Raw genomic sequence first — 19,838 nt, forward strand, 5'->3', positions numbered from 1 at the left:
CTGCCGTTTCAATGACGTCATTTGCTGTTTGAGGGCGTGGCTTTGTGGATTTGATGTGATGGTCAAATGAAGTGGAAAACACTTTGACCCCCAATTTGCACCTGAAAGCACTCGTCCGCTCCTTCGGGTTTAATTATGACCGCAGCCCCTTTTTTTTTTTTGTTTGCACACTTTTGTTTAGTTGCGGTTCCGCACGCTCAAAACGTTTCACTCTTTCGAAACGCGTCTCAGATGTGCCGTTGTGAACGGAGCAGAAAAATGTAAATGGTTTTCTTGTTCATTAATTATGCTATAAAAATGTAAATTGCTTTGGTGACAAAAATACAAATGGGACAAAGACAAAGTCTCTCTCGTGCCAAAGGAGAACGCATAAAAGATTCATCGACTCAAACGTGGCTCGTTCCGCAGGAAGCCGAGACCAGGAAGCGTTTTCGGTCCGGGCGGCCGCTCTTGTGCCGGATCAGACGCCATCAGTCTCCAAACGCAGACTCGGACTTAATTAGACGCCAAAGAATGTCTGTGCATCCTCGTAAGCGCAAAGTTTCAGCTCGGCGAAACCCCGATTCGTCTCCTGTCATATCACCAATCACTGCCAGGACTCATCACCACGGCAACCGAATGGTTCTCTCCCTGGAGGCGCCGGAAGCGTCGAGTCCACTGATGAGGAACAATACAGGATGTTCAGTGAAGGAAGACGGTCTTAAGGTTTCACTGTCGCCGTTTAGCGTCGGATTCAAGACAAACAGGCGAACAAACGGGAAAACGGGAATTTGTAAAATGCTTCATCAATGTACTAAAGAGTTATAGAAAATAGATTCATTCAACACTTGAGTGACAGAAATCTTTCTGAACAATTGAATGGCACAATCTCGAAGGTTCTGCTTTTTGGGTTAGAGTTGAAAAAAACCAAAATCCTGACATATATTTTCACTCACGACAGCAAGATTCAGTTTTCAAGGTGGCCACGCGCGTCAAGTCAACACACGACAAAGTGACGCATGGGGAGGAAAGGAGAGCTTGTCCCGGAATGTTCCGTGCTCGTTCCTCGCTCTATGCTCTGGACTTCCTGTGACCCATTTCCAGGTATTGATAGAGTAAAATATCCGTCAGGCAATTAAACATTTTACATCATAATTAATCGCATGACTTCAATAGTTAACTCATGATTAACCGTACATTTTATACCTGTTCTAAATGTACAATAAAGATATTTTTTTAGGTTTTCATACTCTTGTTAACATACAAATAGAGAAAAAAAATGGTAAACTAATAAAAATATCGCTGCATCTTTTAGTCACTGATATAGTAACTTCATAATAATTCACAACATTGAGTTAAAATTAAAAAGACGGACTATACTGTAAAAAAAAAAAAGAAGAGTGATATTGATTTGTGTTGAGGTCATTATTCTGCCACTAGATGGCATAATTGCATTTGTAAGACAGTGACAGCTCAATGCATCCATCCATCCGTCCGTCCGTCCGTCCATCCGTCTGTCCGTCCATCCATCCATCCATCCATCCATCCATCCATCCATCCGTCCGTCCGTCCGTCCATCCATCCATCCAACCAACCACCCACCCACCCATCCGGCCATCCATCCGGCCGTCCATCCATCCGTCCGTCCGTCCGTCCGTCCATCCATCCATCCATCCATCCATCCATCCATCCACCCACCCATCCATCCATCCGTCCGTCCGTCCGTCCGTTTACTGAAGCACAAACTTGATTGGGAAGTTGTTCAGGGTCACCTTGGACAGGTGAAGGAAAGCCCCGCCCAAATGCATTCAGTGTTTCCGTTTTCCACAGAACGCACTGCAGCTCCCGCCTGGTCATTTGTCTTGTGGTTTGCCGTTGGTGAAACGTAATCGTCCCCTGAAACAGGCGGCGAGAACCGCCAGGGTGATTACCGGTTTTTGTCACGGAGGGAGCAGGGAGGCGGATGCGGGCGGAAGTCGGATGATTGGGTCCTTTCAAAAGAGATTTGTTTGAAAAACAACCAACAATCTGCTGAGACCCAAAAAGGCAACATAGCAATTTACAAATGCTCGGCTTGAACACAGCCAGAAAAAAAATCGGCTCAATCGACTTTGTGGAATTATTTTGGGCTGCTCATTAGAGAAAAATGAAAAGAAGTGGAACACTGAGACAAGGATGGACCGTTGAAATAGGAAGAGAATTTTCTCAGAAGTCAGTCCATGCCTTGTTGTTTTTAGTGAGTTTTTGTTGCTCTGCAGATTTGCTGCATCAAACTTGCCAGCACAGACAAGCTGCCACCTGTCCCGACATTTTTTGTTGTTGTCATTTTTCCTCATTCCCCCATCTTAAAACTTTTGTTTGGATTAAAAACACATTAAGACAGCAATTATAATTCATCAAGGGTTATTGAACAAGTAAAAAAAAAAAAAAAAAAGTAAAAGTTAATAGCAGTGATTTCCAAACACGGAAAAGTGGAGTATTTTTCACTTAATTGGCCCAAAAATTATATGAAAGTTTTATTTTTGCTAATCTAAACCGCGGACGGGCAACTTAAATGACTCTAAATTTTCAGTACTACTGGTGGGCCACATAATTAGATGCAACTCAACTCAACTCAATATGCTCATACTGTAAATATATCGGTCCGGAATTTGATTCGATTGTGTTTTTGTGATTGAGGTATTGTTGCCAAGGTAGTAGACAGTTGCTTGGATACTTAAATATACAAGAGAGGACACTCGCTAATGGATTCGCCTTTAAAATAATAGCCAAAGTCATATTTTGAAAGGGAAAAGAAACTATAAATGAAATTATTAAGACCTATAATATACGTCATTGATGGTTTGATGGACCTTCCGTCAATGTTGACGGAATGCTCACCTCTGCATACAAATAATAGGATGTGGTGGGCCGGATTTGGTTCCTGTGGCCATTATTGAAGAGGGTGAAAAAATGGAGTAGATGAGGATGTCGTTTAAATGTCTGTCGACAAATTAGTCTGTTATTTCTTTTCTGTATTTTGCTGATTTCAAGAACCGAAAAGCATATTTTCACAGTTCTCAATCAGATCATGATCAAATGAGGAAGAAGGAATCAGATTTATTGATCTTGAAGGCCACCTGGCACAGCTCAGTGTGGAAAGTTGACATTTCCGCTTGTGGTGGAAAGCGATTTCCCCTTCACTCTTCCACATCATCCACACTCGGCTCCGCCTGAAGCCAAAGTGCCCGCTTGCCTCTGATGTATGACCGCAGGGCCTCAGCGATGCTTCGCGTTTATCTTCCAGACGTCAGGCGACCGCTGTCACACTTTTGCTGTCCCTCGAATCGTCTCGGAGCGGTTGACTCCTTCGTTACGTCTTTCGGCATTTTAAGATCAAAGATTGAACCTCGCAGTGATGAGGAGCAGCGAGAGTGGAGGTGATCTCAGTCAACAATCTCGCCGCTCTGGCATCAAAGAAATGTTCCCCTCATAAGGAATCCCTCCTTTCTGTGATCCCTCCCGAGAAAGCACTTACTGGTTATTTCAGTCATGTTTCATGATCTGTATTGAATTATACCTCGAGACATATTTGGTCATTTAAATAGAAATTGACAGGAGTGCACAGACATTTGTAAATGTTGCAGGACGGCCTTACAACAGGAGGAGGTCATTCAAACTATAAAAAAGATGTCCAGATATCACGTCTAAAATATTTGACTTCACAGAAACTACATTGAGTGACTTCGTATGACCTGATTATTTCATGTTGATGTAAACAATAATTCTTCACTTGAACCAATCTTATTTTTTATTTTTTTTTTGCCTTGATTCCAAAAATATTTTCTTAACATTTTAGGCACGGAACCAAACAGAACAGAAGATGGAAATTGCTCCTGGTTATAATCTTGTGTATTTATTTGGAACGGTAAGATATTTGTGTATATTCGTTGGTTTCATTGGCCCTTTAATAAATTAATAAACAAAAAGCTAATAAAAAATAAATTCGTATCTTTTGCATGTATTTTAATGAACCAGAATTGATTAAGGAGAGTTTCTACCTTGTTAGTGCTACATGTAATTCATTTTGCTTACTTTTTGTTGTTTATTTTTTGGGAGATGTTTCGGTGAATAATATAAATATAATACTATTAGTTTTAAGTCTATTATCTTTTTATTATGACCAAATATATTATTATTATTATTATTATTATTATTATTTTATTAAGTCAATCCAGTTTTTTAACACATTTCTCTTTCCCAATATTACAATAACAAAAACACAAAGTAACAATATGTAAAAACAAATAAAAGATGAAAGAAACGAAATAATATTAATAAATAATAATAATTCGCATTGCAATCAAAGACATCCTTGAGACTACTTTTTTTTAATGCATATTTTTGACAAGGCGGGGTCAAGTAGGACTCAGACGCAGGCGTAAGGTAGGCCACCAAGGCAGCAGGTTTATTTCCGGCCAACAGTGGTCTCCTCTCAAACTGAGAGGAGAACAGGGAGGGGAAAAAGTGGAGAACAAAAAGCGCTCCACTAGGGAGGAAAAAACAGGCAAAAGGTACTGGGGACAACAGAAAGCGCTCCGCTAGGGAGGAAAAAGGGCACAAGGCAAAAGGGGTAACTAAAGGCGCTCCAAAAGGGAGGAAAAGGCACAAAAACAAGGCAACAACGCTAGGCAACATGAACGAGGACATAAGGACTGTGGACGCTTCCATGCACTGACGGTGACACTTCGGCAACGGAGGGGAGAATGCAGGTGGCTTTTATTGTGTGGGTTGATTGGTGGCAGGTGGTGATAATCATGGGCGGGGACCGGTAATGAGTGAGCGGCAGGAAGGGCAAGTGACCTGGGGTGAGAGGAGAGTTAGGATTTCAGAGTAAAACGGGAAACAGACACAAAAATAAAAGCATGAGCCGCCACGCCTGGTGGCGGCGTGACAGTACCCCCCCCTCAACGGCCGGCTCTTGACGGCCCAGGAATGTCAGGGTGATCTTCATAAAATTCATCAATTAACAAGGGATCCACGATGAACCGGGAGGGGACCCATTGCCTTTCCTCCGGGCCGTATCCCTCCCAGTCCACCAGGTATTGTCTTCCGCGGCCCCGATTACGAACATCCAAAAGTTTTCTAACCTTGTAAACGGGGCCGCCTTCAATCATCTCCGGGGGGGGTGGGTCGGGTTCGGAGGGCACCAGTGTGCTTTCATGAACAGGCTTGACTTGGCTGACGTGGAATGTAGGATGAACTCTGAGGGATCGTGGCAGACGGAGTCGAACGGCGGCAGGTCCTATGGACTTGGTTACTGGAAAAGGCCCCACAAATCGCGGGGCCAACTTTGGACATGGTACCTTGAGCCTGAGGTGTTTGGCTGATAGCCAAACTCGCTGGCCTGGACGGTATTCTGGAGCCGGTCTCCTCTTCCGGTCGGCGGCCCTCTTTACCCGGTCTCCCTGGCGTTGAAGCGCCGTCCGGGCCGCCGACCAGACCTTGTGGCACCGACGGATCATGGCTTTGACCGAGGGGACCGTTACCTCCTCTTCCAGTTCGGCGAAGAATGGGGGATCGTAGCCATGGACACACTTGAACGGGGTGAGACCTGTGGCAGATGTGGGCAAAGAGTTGTGCGCGAGCTCGACCCATACTAGATACCTGCTCCAGGTTGTTGGGTTCTGGGAGACGAGGCATCGGAGACCGGTTTCGAGCTGCTGGTTCAGCCGTTCTGCCTGCCCATTGGCCTCAGGATGGTACCCAGAAGTCAGGTTGGCTTTGGCACCTAGGGCTTTGCAAAATTGAGTCCAAAATCGGGAGACGAACTGTGGTCCACGGTCGGAAACGATGTGTAAGGGGAAACCATAAAACCTGAATATGTGGTGGATCATGATGTCGGCTGTGGTCTTGGCGGATGGGAGCTTGGTTAATGGGATGAAACGAACCATCTTAGAGAATCTGTCGACGACTGTGAGGATTGTGGTTTTACCATGGGATGGTGGTAGTCCGGTCACAAAATCCACTGAAATTTCCGCCCATGGTCTGGATGGAATTGGTAGTGGCTGGAGTAGACCCATCCGGGACTGGTTTGACGTCTTGTTGCGGGCACAGGTAGGACAAGCAGCTACGTAGTCCTTGATTGTGGTCTCCATTGCCGGCCACCAGAATCTCCGGGCGACAGCATACACGGTCCTGCGAACTCCAGGGTGGCAAAATAATCGTGAAGTATGGGCCCAGTGTATTACCTGGGCCCTCAGTTCCTCAGGCACAAAGAGTCGGCGTGGTGGGCATGACGTGGGGGGAGTGACGTTCCGTAGTGCCTCTTTGACGTCGTCCTCAATTTGCCACCTCATGGCCCCGACTATGCAGTCCCGGGGCAGAATGGTCTCCGGCTCGGCTTCCAGTGGTTCGGACTCGTGAATTCTTGATAAAGCGTCAGCCTTGATGTTCTTACTGCCGGGTCTGTAGGTCAGAGAGAAAACGAAGCGGTTAAAAAACAAAGACCATCTGGCCTGTCGAGGGTTGAGTCTTTTGGCCTGGCGTAAGTATTCCAGATTTCGGTGGTCGGTCCAAATCACGAAGGGGAGTTCGGCGCCTTCCAGCCAGTGTCTCCATTCTTCGAGAGCCACCTTCACAGCTAGGAGCTCCCGATCACCGACCGAGTAGTTGCGTTCCGCTTTTGATAATTTTCGTGAGAGGAAAGCGCAGGGATGTGTCTTGCCGTCCTCTTGACAACGCTGGGACAGGACTGCCCCAATACCAATACTCGAGGCGTCCACCTCCACCACGAACTGACAAGGCGGGGTCAAGTAGGACTCAGACGCAGGCGTAAGGTAGGCCACCAAGGCAGCAGGTTTATTTCCGGCCAACAGTGGTCTCCTCTCAAACTGAGAGGAGAACAGGGAGGGGAAAAAGTGGAGAACAAAAAGCGCTCCACTAGGGAGGAAAAAACAGGCAAAAGGTACTGGGGACAACAGAAAGCGCTCCGCTAGGGAGGAAAAAGGGCACAAGGCAAAAGGGGTAACTAAAGGCGCTCCAAAAGGGAGGAAAAGGCACAAAAACAAGGCAACAACGCTAGGCAACATGAACGAGGACATAAGGACTGTGGACGCTTCCATGCACTGACGGTGACACTTCGGCAACGGAGGGGAGAATGCAGGTGGCTTTTATTGTGTGGGTTGATTGGTGGCAGGTGGTGATAATCATGGGCGGGGACCGGTAATGAGTGAGCGGCAGGAAGGGCAAGTGACCTGGGGTGAGAGGAGAGTTAGGATTTCAGAGTAAAACGGGAAACAGACACAAAAATAAAAGCATGAGCCGCCACGCCTGGTGGCGGCGTGACAATTTTACAACTTTACACAGAGAAATGAACAAAAAGACACTGCTTAATTTTTTTCCATCTTAGAATAGATATGATAGTTTGTTTCCCCAATATTGTATTCTGTTTTTAAGACCATTACCTGTGCTAGAAGAACATGACAGTACATACTTTTTTTTTCTTTTTTTTTTTTTAACGCTTTGTAGTTATCTGACGTTTCAGACTGCGGTGGCGTTGTACATCTCAATAAAGTTTTTTTCAAAACAAGATGGCGGCGCTCATGGTGCAGTCGTGCGCTGTGAAAACAGGTCATTGACAGCTATCTTTAAGGCTGCACATCAGATTTTCACTATGGATTTTTTAACAATGATACAGCCAACAACGCGGATATCAAACAAATAAGGTAAAAGGCACTCCGTTTCCTCTAATTGACTTTTGAAAGACGCAAGAGTGACGCGAGTGCGCGCGAAGAAAGCAATAGTAACTCTTAGAATTGCTGGACAATAACGTTAACTAGGTGATTAATAGCGGAATAGGCAGCCTGAAAGAGAATCATTGATTTCGAAATATGCAGATGATTGTGGTTGTTTCTTGCACTTGTCTAAAACTGGACCGCATCAGAGTTGTTTCGGAGTCAGCAACACACAGAATTTATGATCATGTTAATGAAATGTTTCTGTTGCGTGTTTGCCATTAAGCCAGGTAGGGATATTAATAAATCAACTTGTAGCAAAACACGAACTGGAATTCAGTTTTTATGATGCACAAAGCGCCCCCTGTTAGCCTGCAACTCTCTTGCTGGTGTTAGTGGTGTATTTAACACTGTTCTCAATTCCCGGTTTCAATCAGTAAAAACTTCCGCAATTCTACACAATTAAAGTTCTTCCCAGATTTTTAACCCCCCTACGTTGACTCCTACATCATTCTTATACTTGAAGAAGTACACGGCATGCAACCATTGCCCATTTACTGTAAATTACCTTCAACCTTGTGAATGTGTTATTTATTTTTATTTTGTTATTATTATTATTTTTTCTTTTTACAAAAACAAACAACAACCAAAACAAAAACAATAGGAATATGGAACATAAAACATATGGACACATCATCAACAAAAGGAAACCATATACTGTACTTGGGTTTGTAGTCAGTAATAGTCCAACATTATTTTTTCGGTGATTGTTGAGCCCAGTGGTGACAATCGAAACACATTCTATTCGATTTACTCTCATCCTGCCTTGGCTGCTGACATGCTGCAGTGGTTCTTGAAGGACACGTTCCCCACAAGCCAGTTAGCAAGGACATCGCACGTGTGAAATTGTCACACGGCTTAGTTTGTTAATCTGTTAGGCTGCTCTGCTAAATCCAGCTCCCATTTATAGTTTGCATGCTATCTTTTAATCAGTTTTTTTTTCTTTCTCGCTTTTATTAGAGATGGGAGTCACTTTCCCCGAAGCTTTCATCTGCTTCATATCAGTACTTCAAGTAATCGTGTATTCAAATTGGAGCTTTTCATAGAATACTGCATGACTTCCAAATATTAGCGAATAGCGATTATGGACCTCATTCACATTTTCATCTCAGCCTCATGTCCGCTTGTGGAGATGATCAAATGAAGTTCCAGGGCAACATCGTGGCATTAATAATAGTTTGGTCTGATCACAATAGCAGACGTCCTTTGGTTACCATGAGAATGTTTTTTTTTTTTTTAACTATCAAGAATGGACATAATTATTATTTGAGTACAACAAATCAGCGATTGCCTTTCACAGAGCAGGGTTCGACATTAATGGTGGTCCAATAGCAAATGAACACTCAGGCCAGTCTAAATGTCAAAATCACAGCTGCTGGCCTAAAAGAGCATTGTTTTGGTTTCACACCGAAATACTTTTATCACCAAAACAACCCAATAGAAAAAAAGGATGTTGTCATGATGTACCTTGACTGGATAAATGGGCTCGTCGCTATCTTTGGCGAGTCGGATTTACGCTAGCCGTGATTACTATGTTCAACTGTGTGCTAACGAGAAATACATTCTTCTAGATTCTAGAAGAAGACACAGTGCAGTCAAGTGTCTTGCGTGATATTCTAGAATCTAGAATATCACGCAAGACACTTGACTGCACTGTGTCTTTATTGTCCTAACTGTCGGAATGTGGCATACGCTCGGTCTCGATAAAGAGACATTGTGTAGAATTTAGAGCTAACAGAATACCACAATTTTGAAGCATGCGCACTATGGTGCCTCAGAGAGACCACAATTCACAAGCCTACCTCGAATATTACTACCAATTAATATTTGGAGTGAGGAGTGACCGAGCAACCTCGGCGAGAAGAGCAGCGGGAGTGGCGAGCAAGAGTGGCAGGTAAAAACTTGCTGTCGCAGCTAGCATGAGAAGCTAGCAAAAGCTAGTGAGAGGAAAGCAGATGAAGGCGAATACAGCTATCACGCAAACACCAAAGGGGGAAAAAAAGAAAAACTATCTAAAACAGCACTGTTTTGCGATTAGTAGGGGTGTTAAAAAAAAATCGATTCGGCGATATATCGCGATACTACATCGCGCGATTCTCGAATCGATTCAATTAAAAAAAAATCGATTTTTTTTTTTTTTTTTTTTTTTTTTTTTTTTTATTTTTTTTTTTATTTTTTTTTTTTAGGATTCACACCTTGAGCATGGAAGAATGTTATATGAACGGCACATTAAGCCTTAATATTTTTATTTTAATGCTGTTCAAACATGAAACAGATTACAACCTCTATAAGACTGAAATTTCAGATAAATAAATAATACATTTTCATATAAATCTTACACTCTACAAGCTTACTGATTAGTATTTTCTAAATATGAATGAAAAAAAATCGCAACAATCGACTTATAAATTCGTATCGGGATTAATCGGTATCGAATCGTGACCATTCGTATCGGGATTAATCGGTATCGAATCGAATCGTGACCTGTGAATCGTGATACGAATCGAATCGTCAGGTACTAGGCAATTCACACCCCTAGCGATTAGGTTATTGCACTTGGTCAAACCTCGAAGTCGGTTAGATTAAGATTAAGTGTGCAGCCCTACATCACATTAAAAAATAATACAAAAAAAAAAACATTCTGCCAACCTCAAGTACCTTTACAAACATAATGAGAGTGTTTTTTAGGTTAAGTTCATTAAATGAATCAAAAACTGTCTCTTTGACACGACAATTGCCATTTACAGCATCCGTCTTTGTTTTTTTGTTTTTTTTGTGACCGAATCATGAAGATGTTACGGAGACGGATGCTTGTGTGTCCTGACGGCCAAATCAGGACTCTTTTCCTGAAGCTTGCCCAGCGTCAGCTGTCCCCGGCTATCCGCACGCTGTTCAGTGAGACCGGCGTGTGGGAGAAGGATTATCGGGCAGAGACCCGATGCAGAGTGGAGCAATGGTGGCACCCGCGGATTATGGAACAGTGGCGCAAGGAATCACTAGAGAAGGTATCACGCTTCCCATACTTGAGTGTGGTTGTGTTAAGTATGAAAAGAAGACTGGGACATCATGTAAATTGGGGCTGGGAAAATAATTCATTTTATTGATTTTTGTTTTTGTTTTGTTTTATTTGTCAGGATGATATTTTTTTGTGTGTCTTCCATCGTTCAAAGTGTATCCCTGCTGATGTGCACTGCTTGAACTAACAATATAGCTGAAAATGGATTGTTGCTAGTTTACAAAGTCTAGTCTGTTTCCAGCTTGACTTTTGCAGGCCGACTTGTGACCATTTTTCAAATAAATGCGTAGAAAATTGAATTCCTGCTACGAAAGACTTCTCATGAGTTGAATGAATTTTCCATTATGTCAAGAAATGAGGCCAATTGTTCATAAGATGAAAAAAAAACAAAAAAAACATTTGAAAACTGGTGCAAGTTGCTCAATGATCAATTAAAAAAAAAAAAATCACATAAGTTGGATTTGTCTTGGTTTTTTGTTGTTGCTTTTTTTTTCCTATAAGCGAAGGTAGATAAATAAATTAAAACCAAAAACCTGATTTGGGGAAGAAGAAAAAAAAAAAAAAAAAAAAAAAATCGGAGCTGTTCATATCATCCAGCCATAATCTAAAGTCTATTTGTGATCAGTGCTGTAATATTGATCACTGTAACTGAAGTCTTAGTCAATAGAGCACGAAATGATCACACTCATTAGCTTGACCTGTTCCATGGTTATGTGTATCTATGAAATAGTCAAATGCAAAACCCCTTAAAAGTGAACTTAAAAAAGCAAATTAAGTTGAGGAAAATGTACACATTCATGTAAATTCTGTTCATGAAGTAAAAAAAAATTGTATTAATTAAAAAACAAAAACAAAACCATTGTTCATTTGTAGTTGCTGTTGTACTACAAAGTGTTGAAAACCCGAAAATATACATTTCAATGTTGTAAAAGGTTTTCTTTAAATGACTTGATTAGGCAATAATTAGTCATCCACCCAAATGATGCTCCGCTATTACTCAACGTCTCTGGCTGATTACACATCCTATTAATCTGATGGTGCAGGGCACAGTGATGAAGTGCGCTCGTGACAGCTCTGCTCCTAATTAATTTATTGAAAAATTCATGGCTCAGGTTTCCTGTAATCACGTATAGCTTGATGTATCTGCCCCTTGCCCAGTTGCCACGGTAACAGTGTTGCGACTGTAAACCATCCATTCAATGCTGCGATAGCTCGGGATCGCTTGTGACGCGACAATCAGAGCGCGTTGGAGCCTCATACAGAAATACACAAGTCATTGATCTTTCTGTGCATGTGATGACTTATTGTTTCTTTTCGTCCTTACGCAACACGTTAATGCCCCTTTGGAAAAAGTTAGCCAGTGTTATAGTCTTGTTATATACAGCATGATTTACAACAGACTCAAATTCTCATCTTCCTACAATAGTCGTGACTCTGGCTGCCTTTTTCATTCTAGGATCAGAACCGGGAGAAGTTCTATGTTCTCTCCATGTTCCCATACCCATCTGGACGATTGCACATGGGCCACGTGCGAGTTTACACCATCAGCGATGTCCTTGGCCACTTTCAGAGAATGAGAGGTTATCAGGTTTGTGAGCTGTTTTCCTGATATCCAAACCATGACCACAAAAACAAAAACGCACACCACTGTTCAAATGCCAGCTTGTTGTGATTAAAAAAATAACTAGACCCAGATAAATTATTTCAAATGTTTTTACGTCGTTAATGTGACATTACCTGTACAACATAATTAAAAATGTCATATTTACAGACATTGGTAGCCAACTGTACACGATACTGGTAGAAATGGGCCGTAATTATAATAGCTGAGCACGTCACAAATTGCGGCAGATAACCACTGATGTGAAAGGAGGCATTCAAGTTCTTTTTTTTTTTTTGTGCGTCATTGGACCCTGTTTTAGACACACTAAAAAAAAATCAGGAAAACTGAAATGGTGAAAACAGTTTAACGCTATATCTCCAGTTTCTACACTAACTAGTACAAGATTTTTTTTTCAGTCTCAATCATATTGGACAGTTAGTTTTTCGCATGAAATTGGGCCACAGGTGGATGATTTTTCATAGGTCGTTATACTGTCAGGGCACAGAGAAAATGTTATTTTTTATTTATTTTCCCCCACTACTAAAGTTTAACCAAGCATTTCCCGACATTTTTGTGCTTTCTATCACAAAACTAAATATTTTGTGCTAAGACTGGCTGGAATTTAGAACTGTTCATATAATCTGCAGCTACTATAAGATCATGTGACTACAAAAATATCAGGAAAAGCTTCAACTTTCTTTGGGATTAATGAAAGGGCAATTTTATGGTGTGATATGAGTTTGAATGGTGGTTGTAGTATGAACACACATCCAGACTTATAAGAGGGTGTGCACACTTGTGCAATCACATGATCTCAGTTGTTTATTTTTACTTCCCCGCTCAAAACTATTTTCCTGTTGTTGTTGTTGTTGTTTCCAATTGAGTTTGAATTGAGTTTTTTTTTTTTTTTTTTCCCCCATATAATAAAAGCCTTGCATGGTTAGACTTTTTGTATCCACTGTACAATGAAGAAGCCAATAACAAGCAAAGGAGCCAATTATTAGGTTGTGTGCACATTGTAATTGCAAGCGTTATTGATGTTTCCTGTTTTCTAAAGATCTTCCGATTTCTGACTAAAAGTTGTGCTTATACTTCAACATGGATGATCTCATTCTCAGTACTAGGTGTCGTTAAGGTAAAAGTAAAATCTTGATGTTCTTGAGCACCCTGGTGGCTTATTGACTCCATGCAGTGCGGCAGTCAATGACCGAAGTGGAGATCGTTGATGAAAGCGTCGCTGCATCCCCGACATCTTGATGACAACCTTCGTTCGGTCCCCCGCGCAACCACCACATCCCCCGTTTTGCCTCCCATGGTGCATAACAAGCCCCTTGGATGTCTTTCCCTGCTGGATTTTAGATTACGTGCTGTCACCTGTAAAAAAAAACAAAAAAACAAAACCCTTCTGGCTTCTGGATTGACCCTAAACAGTTCTAAGTTTTCATATGAGTGTCAAACTACCTCCTGCACACAAGCCTACGTTCTCTCAGCATCTGTCAGAAAAGTGAACCCGATTCTACTGAATGCAGACATTGTCTAACCCCGGTTAATTAATGAAGGTACACACAGTAGATGGTCACGCGCTGTTGCTATTTCCAGCTTTGTGGGGAGCAGTTCCTGTGTGCGCGGCGTGTCGGCTATTTTTTTACTCAGGAGGAACGCTTGCTTGTCAGCAGTCTCATCGTTAACCAATTTCTAATGATGACAAGAAGTGCACATTTACACTTGACTCACCTGAAGGCTGACGCAACTAGTGGTACAAAAGTAAAAGCGTCTGGCTGTCAAACGTACAATTAAAACAAATCAATCGAGTTGTGTTGTAAGTTTTGTAGCTTTCCTTACTCTTGGCGTAATAGCAATTTAGTATTCGGTTGTTTTGTATGGTTTCAAATTAAAACAAATGCCATAACGTCATTAATGCATTCTGGAAACCAAGTGGCTTTACTTTCAGGTAGTGATGCACGATAATATCGGTGGCCGATAATTATCGGCACTTATCGACCATTTTGGCGTCCAATAGATAAACCAGATAATAGAGAAATCTGCCGATAATTATCGGCAATTTGATTTCATACAGATAAACCAGATAATAAAGAAATCCATCAATAATTATAGACATGCAACGTTGGTCCATCTGTTGTGTTTGTGGCTCATATCAATAAAATTCAGCTTCATGATGCTTTACATACAATGAAACATTGTGCAAGGTTTATACAATGTTTCAATGTATTTGTTAGACTTGTAGTAGCACTTGAAAGCATATTTGTATACAAATTAATTTTGCAAACAATTATTGGCTTATCGGTTATTGACATCGGCACCTCTAAATTATTGTTTTATCGGTATCGGTTGAAAATAGCATTATCGTGCATCCCTACTTTCAGGTATGACACGCCAGTCTGTGCTCCTATGGGGATGTCGAAGCTTGTACTGGCAACATGTTTCCGTGTTAGAGGTTTGTGGATATCATGGAGAGGGAAAAAAAAACCTCAACAAGATATTAGCTTGTTGATCATTGATGTGACAGAAAGTGCGTCCATTAGCATTTAGCATCTAGCTCTGTTGAGCTACCACAACCGGTGAAAGCCGTCGATCACCGCAAAGAGTTTCACAATGAGCGAAGGTCGATCGCTGTCTGGGCTTGCGTCGCACATCCTGGCTTGGTCAGTGTCGTGTTCTCAAGAATCAGTCTTTTATTTTTTATTCGCTTTATTTACAGCTCAGCATGCAGTGCTCGATGTCAGATTTGTTCTTCACGGTTTCTTTCTTCTTCTTAAGTCATGTACATCATTACATGGTGCCAACCAGAGAAACTACCTTTTGAATTCAGCGATGCATTCGCAACAAGATGACAAATTTGTGTTGCTAAAATTCTGGTTAAATAGTAAGTATTCCGAAATGTTACTGCACTGCTCAATTGAATTCTTTTCAGTTCACTTGTATTCCTTGAAAAGAAGTTGTCCAACCCACTATTTTGATTGGGACCAAGCTCTACTTTTTTTTTTTTTTTTTTCTCTTCTTGCCACAGAATTAACGAGTCCAATTTCTTTGTCACACCGGCGCCAACGTGCTCCACGCGACAGTCGACAGATTGTGTCATTAAATCAACCTCCGCTTTTCCCCCGTCCATCTCTCCGCTACCTCCTTGTCGCTCATGTCTTCATGATGGTGGATTTGGAATGCACCTGCGAAAAGTGGGACAAGTCTTGTTGGATTTAGCAGACATGGGAATAAGCGCCACTCAAGCTATTAACAGTGAAAAGATTATTTTGCACCGTCAGTCTCTCAGAACCTTGAGCTCACTCAGGCAAGCTCTCCATTAGAGCAGACGACGCTTTCATTTTAACGGAGTTCGACACGGAATAAACAACAGTAGCAGCGCAACGTTAATAAGGAGGAATTTTTCCCCCCCTTGCTTTATTTTCAAATGGCGTCTTTGGCTTGCATCGAGATCAATGCGCTTCTCTTCCTCCTGAGCCAGCCACACTGGGCAACAGTGCTTACAGCTCTCTTAGCCTAATACGATCTAGTACTTGGCTTTAAAAAGGAGGCCGATGCAGTTACCAAGGATACCAACTTTTTGTGAAACATCAGACCTGTTAAAGTCTGCGCGGTGATCCTCCGCGCTCCTCCACTCCATGACGGTCTGCTTCCCTTTCCTCACGCCTTCCACTCCCGTGCTTTCATCTCATTTGGCTGCCAGTGAGCAGAAAAAGAAAAGCACCCCCGAGGAGCTTAAAGAGGAGAGAAGTGCAGGTACACAAGGGATGAGGGGCAGTAGCGCCACGTAGAAACAAAAAAATGCTGGAAATGTTTGCATGAAATCTGCCTCAATTGCACGCAGCCAAGAATTGGCCGGATGATATTTGAAGCGCTCGCGTTCTGATCTTCCATTCTCGGTTGCACCTCACCGGCGTGGACTAATTGCACTGTGATGGAGTGGAGATCGGCAAGGGACTGCTTATTATCATATAGACTCTGTCAGGATCCGATACTATTATTTGATGGAAGGAAATAAAGCCTGCATGAAATATTGTGTGCTTGCTGGCAAAAGCATCAAAGCCATTCACACATTACTACACTTATTGTAGTGTGATTTTTTTTTTTTTAGTGGTAAATATTTCATAAACCACAACGCTGTAGTCCCAACGGGGCTTGTGAGGAGTAAGTGGTCAAGAAAATGGACAAATTAGTCTGATTTCATTGTGGACCACAGAAACTTGAGATTTACTGTTGAGAGGCTGAAATCGCAAAGATGTGGACAATTTTAGATAAAGCGAGGTCTGTAAATAAGCTTAATTAGTGATTAATTTGATAACTGATTAGTTGTCAAATAATCACATTGCACCTCTAGATTCAATTCTATTTTGATTCTTCAGGTTGTGGTTTGAGATGTATTTAAATGCTCTAATATTGATACATACCAGGTATTGGTATCAGGCTAATACACGGCCTTGTTTCAAGTTACTGGTACTCGTCATGAACTCTTCTTTACGTTCAGGAACTAGAAAGTTAGAAGAACTGATGATTGCCATTAATTTCATGCAATTTTAAAGGAAAATTCTATATTGAGATATATAGGTCTTTCTTTAAAATCACCTGTCGTCGATTTTTTTTTGTTTTTTTGTCACTGACTACTCGAGTAGTCAACAAGTCAAGATTGTTTGAAAAAAAGAAGTGCTATCAAACATCTCTAGTAAGAAGTTTAAAAAAAAAATACACTTATAAGAGGGGTACAATTTGACAATTTTGAAATATTTAACCATGCCATGTAAATAAACGTGGCATATCACGTCACGTTTTCGCAGTAAAACATCTGAAAATATAGAATGTGCTCATAACTTATTTGTGCATATGGAGAAAAAAAAGTTTAAAAAATCAACAACACACATTTCTGTACACTGAAACACATCAACACTGAAAAAGTAAAATGCGTGTAAACTAAAATGTTTATTTACTCTCAATAATAAAAAAGCAAAATAATGACTTGTGTATATGGATTACAAAAGTTAAAAAAAAAAAAGTTGTGTATTGCACTGAAATAGTGACGTGCTTATTTCTATACAGTACTCTTCAATGAAATGAAATGTTCTAGTGCAACCATCACATGTGCATTATTCATAAAACCTCCAACACTGTACACTCAAAGATCCTTGCATAAATGTTTATTTATTTATTTATTTATGTATTTCTACAAACTAGGCTGTATTGTGACTTCATTTTTGCCTCATCTGTAGGTCTTGAACCCGATGGGCTGGGATGCTTTTGGCCTTCCAGCAGAGAACGCAGCTATTGAAAGACATCTTGATCCAGAAGATTGGACTAAAAGGTACCAACGTCTTGTTTTTCTGCTTCAACAGCTTAAACCCTCCGACTCGCTTTTCTTTCCTCAGCAACATCAAGTCAATGCGGGAGCAGCTCGACAGCCTTGGCCTTTGCTTTAACTGGGACCGGGTCCGTAGGAAGAAAAGCTGCACAACAGTCAAACGGTATTTTTTTCCTCACCTTCATTATTGAGCCGACCATCGCGCTTCCTTGACAGGAGGTGACCACTTGCCTTCCTGACTACTACAAGTGGACGCAGTATCTCTTTATTAAGCTCTTCGAAGCAGGGCTGGCTTATCAGAAAGAGGTAGGACGAGACTTTCCATCAACGTACTTTCTTCAGGTTTCTTTTCGAAGGATTATGATTCCTTTTGTTGGTCTTTCACAGTGACAGGGATGTTTTTCTTTTTTTTTAGGTCTTCTTTAGAAAGCCTTTGATAATGTGTAATGAAGTGTGACAACCTTTAAATAAAGCCTACGGTCTGTCTCTTTCAATTGAAGCTGCTTCCTAATCACCGCTTTCACTCTTCATGAACAATTTGTGTGCGTGCGTGCGTGCGTGCGCACGATTCAGGGTGTGGTGAACTGGGACCCCGTTGATCAAACGGTACTGGCAGATGAGCAGGTGGATGAAAACGGTCGCTCTTGGAGGTCTGGCGCTCTGGTGGAGCAGAAGTTGCTCACCCAGTGGTTCATCAAGACCACACACTACGGAAAGGTACGGTTGTGTGAATTCTGCATGGGAGTTCATCACTCAAACTCATTTATGGTGTTTAATTTTTTTTTTTTTTCTCTTTTTTTTTTTTGCAACATGTCTTGTCTGGATGTTCAGAGAAAAGTAACCAGTAATCCTTTGTTTTAGGGAAAACAGTTTTGGTGAATTTGAAAGTACGAGCATGAATAATGCAAGGCAGTTTTGTTCATGAGTCTGGTTGTCACTCAAGACTGACAAAAAAGAAAACAACTGCACAGACGAATACTGACTTAGCACCAATGCCAGCTCTGAGCTGTGAGTGACAGGCAATGTGTGTTTCACACTTGTGATGAAGCCAGAATGGTGGCTCAGTCAATGTGACACATATTCATCCAAGGCCTTGTAAAAAATAAAATTAAAAAATAAATAAAAATAAAACGCTTGGCCATTAACTCATTTGCTCCCAATATTGTGTAAACACGTTTTTTTACGTTCTAAGTGTCCCAAAGACGTATTTATACGTTTTTTTATTTTTTTTATTTTTATTTTTTTATTTTTTTTATGCTAAAGCATACAGAAGGCTTTGATGCAGCCGCTCAATTGCAAAGAACGGTTGCAGAAATGGTAGTTATTACACAAACGGCCAGCAGGTGGCAGCAGAGCAAAGGAGATCAACCAGGGCCATGTAGCAAAAAAAAGCTAATTTACTCACAATTTTAAATAGATTTGTGAAAACTGATGAAACTTTGCTCTCTTCTAATGCTAATTGCTGCAAAAAGGACAGAGATAGAAACATACTTTTTTTTTTCCCTGATGAAAGAAGAGACTTTAATATTTCTTTTGATAGGTTCCATGCTTTTATAGCAATAGAACACAATATTCTGTGGGCCTTGCAAAATCAGTCAAAATCCAGTAAAACAGCCGGGAGCCAACGGGATTGCGAAATGTGAAAATGGCGGCGAGTGAATGAGTGAACAGGTCCATGAAAGCGATCATTTGCATATTCGAAACGTCGCATGTTTCTTGGCGACAACGGCGAAGTGGCCCATGCTGGTCCATGTCAGAGGTACGAGCGGAGGTGGGAGCGGCCTGCTGTGACAATGTGTTCGCGCCTTTCTAATTTTCACTGACAAACGGAGAAGTGGGAAGGAGGGAAAGGAAGGAAGGAAGAGAAGGTGTTAAGAAATGGAAGTGAGAGAGGCAGATGGAGAGGCAGGACGAAATGGAGCATTCCAAACATGCCCATGATTTCCTCAACATTCATTTCCCCCACTTGCCTGTTCATGATGTCTGCTAGACAACATTAACTTCAGATTATATTTATGCTGCGCTCATGCTGAAATGCGTCTTGTAACGAGAATGTTTTGTTTTGTTTTTCCAAGATGATTTCAGATGACAACAATCGTTACTAAGATTGATTATTTTGACATACATTGTGTGGAATTT

At 41.5% G+C, this 19,838-nt stretch overlaps 1 protein-coding gene across 1 annotated transcript in view; it reads left to right on the plus strand.

The window, feature by feature from the left end:
• The first annotated feature begins 7,529 nt into the window (after positions 1–7,529).
• The window catches only part of lars2 (leucyl-tRNA synthetase 2, mitochondrial), a 42,004-nt gene continuing 29,695 nt past the window's right edge, over positions 7,530–19,838 (plus strand). Inside the window, exons 1-7 of the mRNA XM_077527740.1 lie at positions 7,530–7,685; positions 10,547–10,759; positions 12,227–12,358; positions 17,611–17,702; positions 17,767–17,827; positions 17,916–18,005; positions 18,273–18,416. Coding sequence (XP_077383866.1) covers positions 10,547–10,759; positions 12,227–12,358; positions 17,611–17,702; positions 17,767–17,827; positions 17,916–18,005; positions 18,273–18,416 — 732 coding nt within the window. The 5' untranslated portion in view covers positions 7,530–7,685. The remainder of the gene's footprint in view (positions 7,686–10,546; positions 10,760–12,226; positions 12,359–17,610; positions 17,703–17,766; positions 17,828–17,915; positions 18,006–18,272; positions 18,417–19,838) is intronic.

This window comes from Festucalex cinctus, chromosome 7 (assembly GCF_051991245.1).
Source record: "Festucalex cinctus isolate MCC-2025b chromosome 7, RoL_Fcin_1.0, whole genome shotgun sequence".
Classification (NCBI taxonomy): Eukaryota; Metazoa; Chordata; class Actinopteri; order Syngnathiformes; family Syngnathidae; genus Festucalex; species Festucalex cinctus.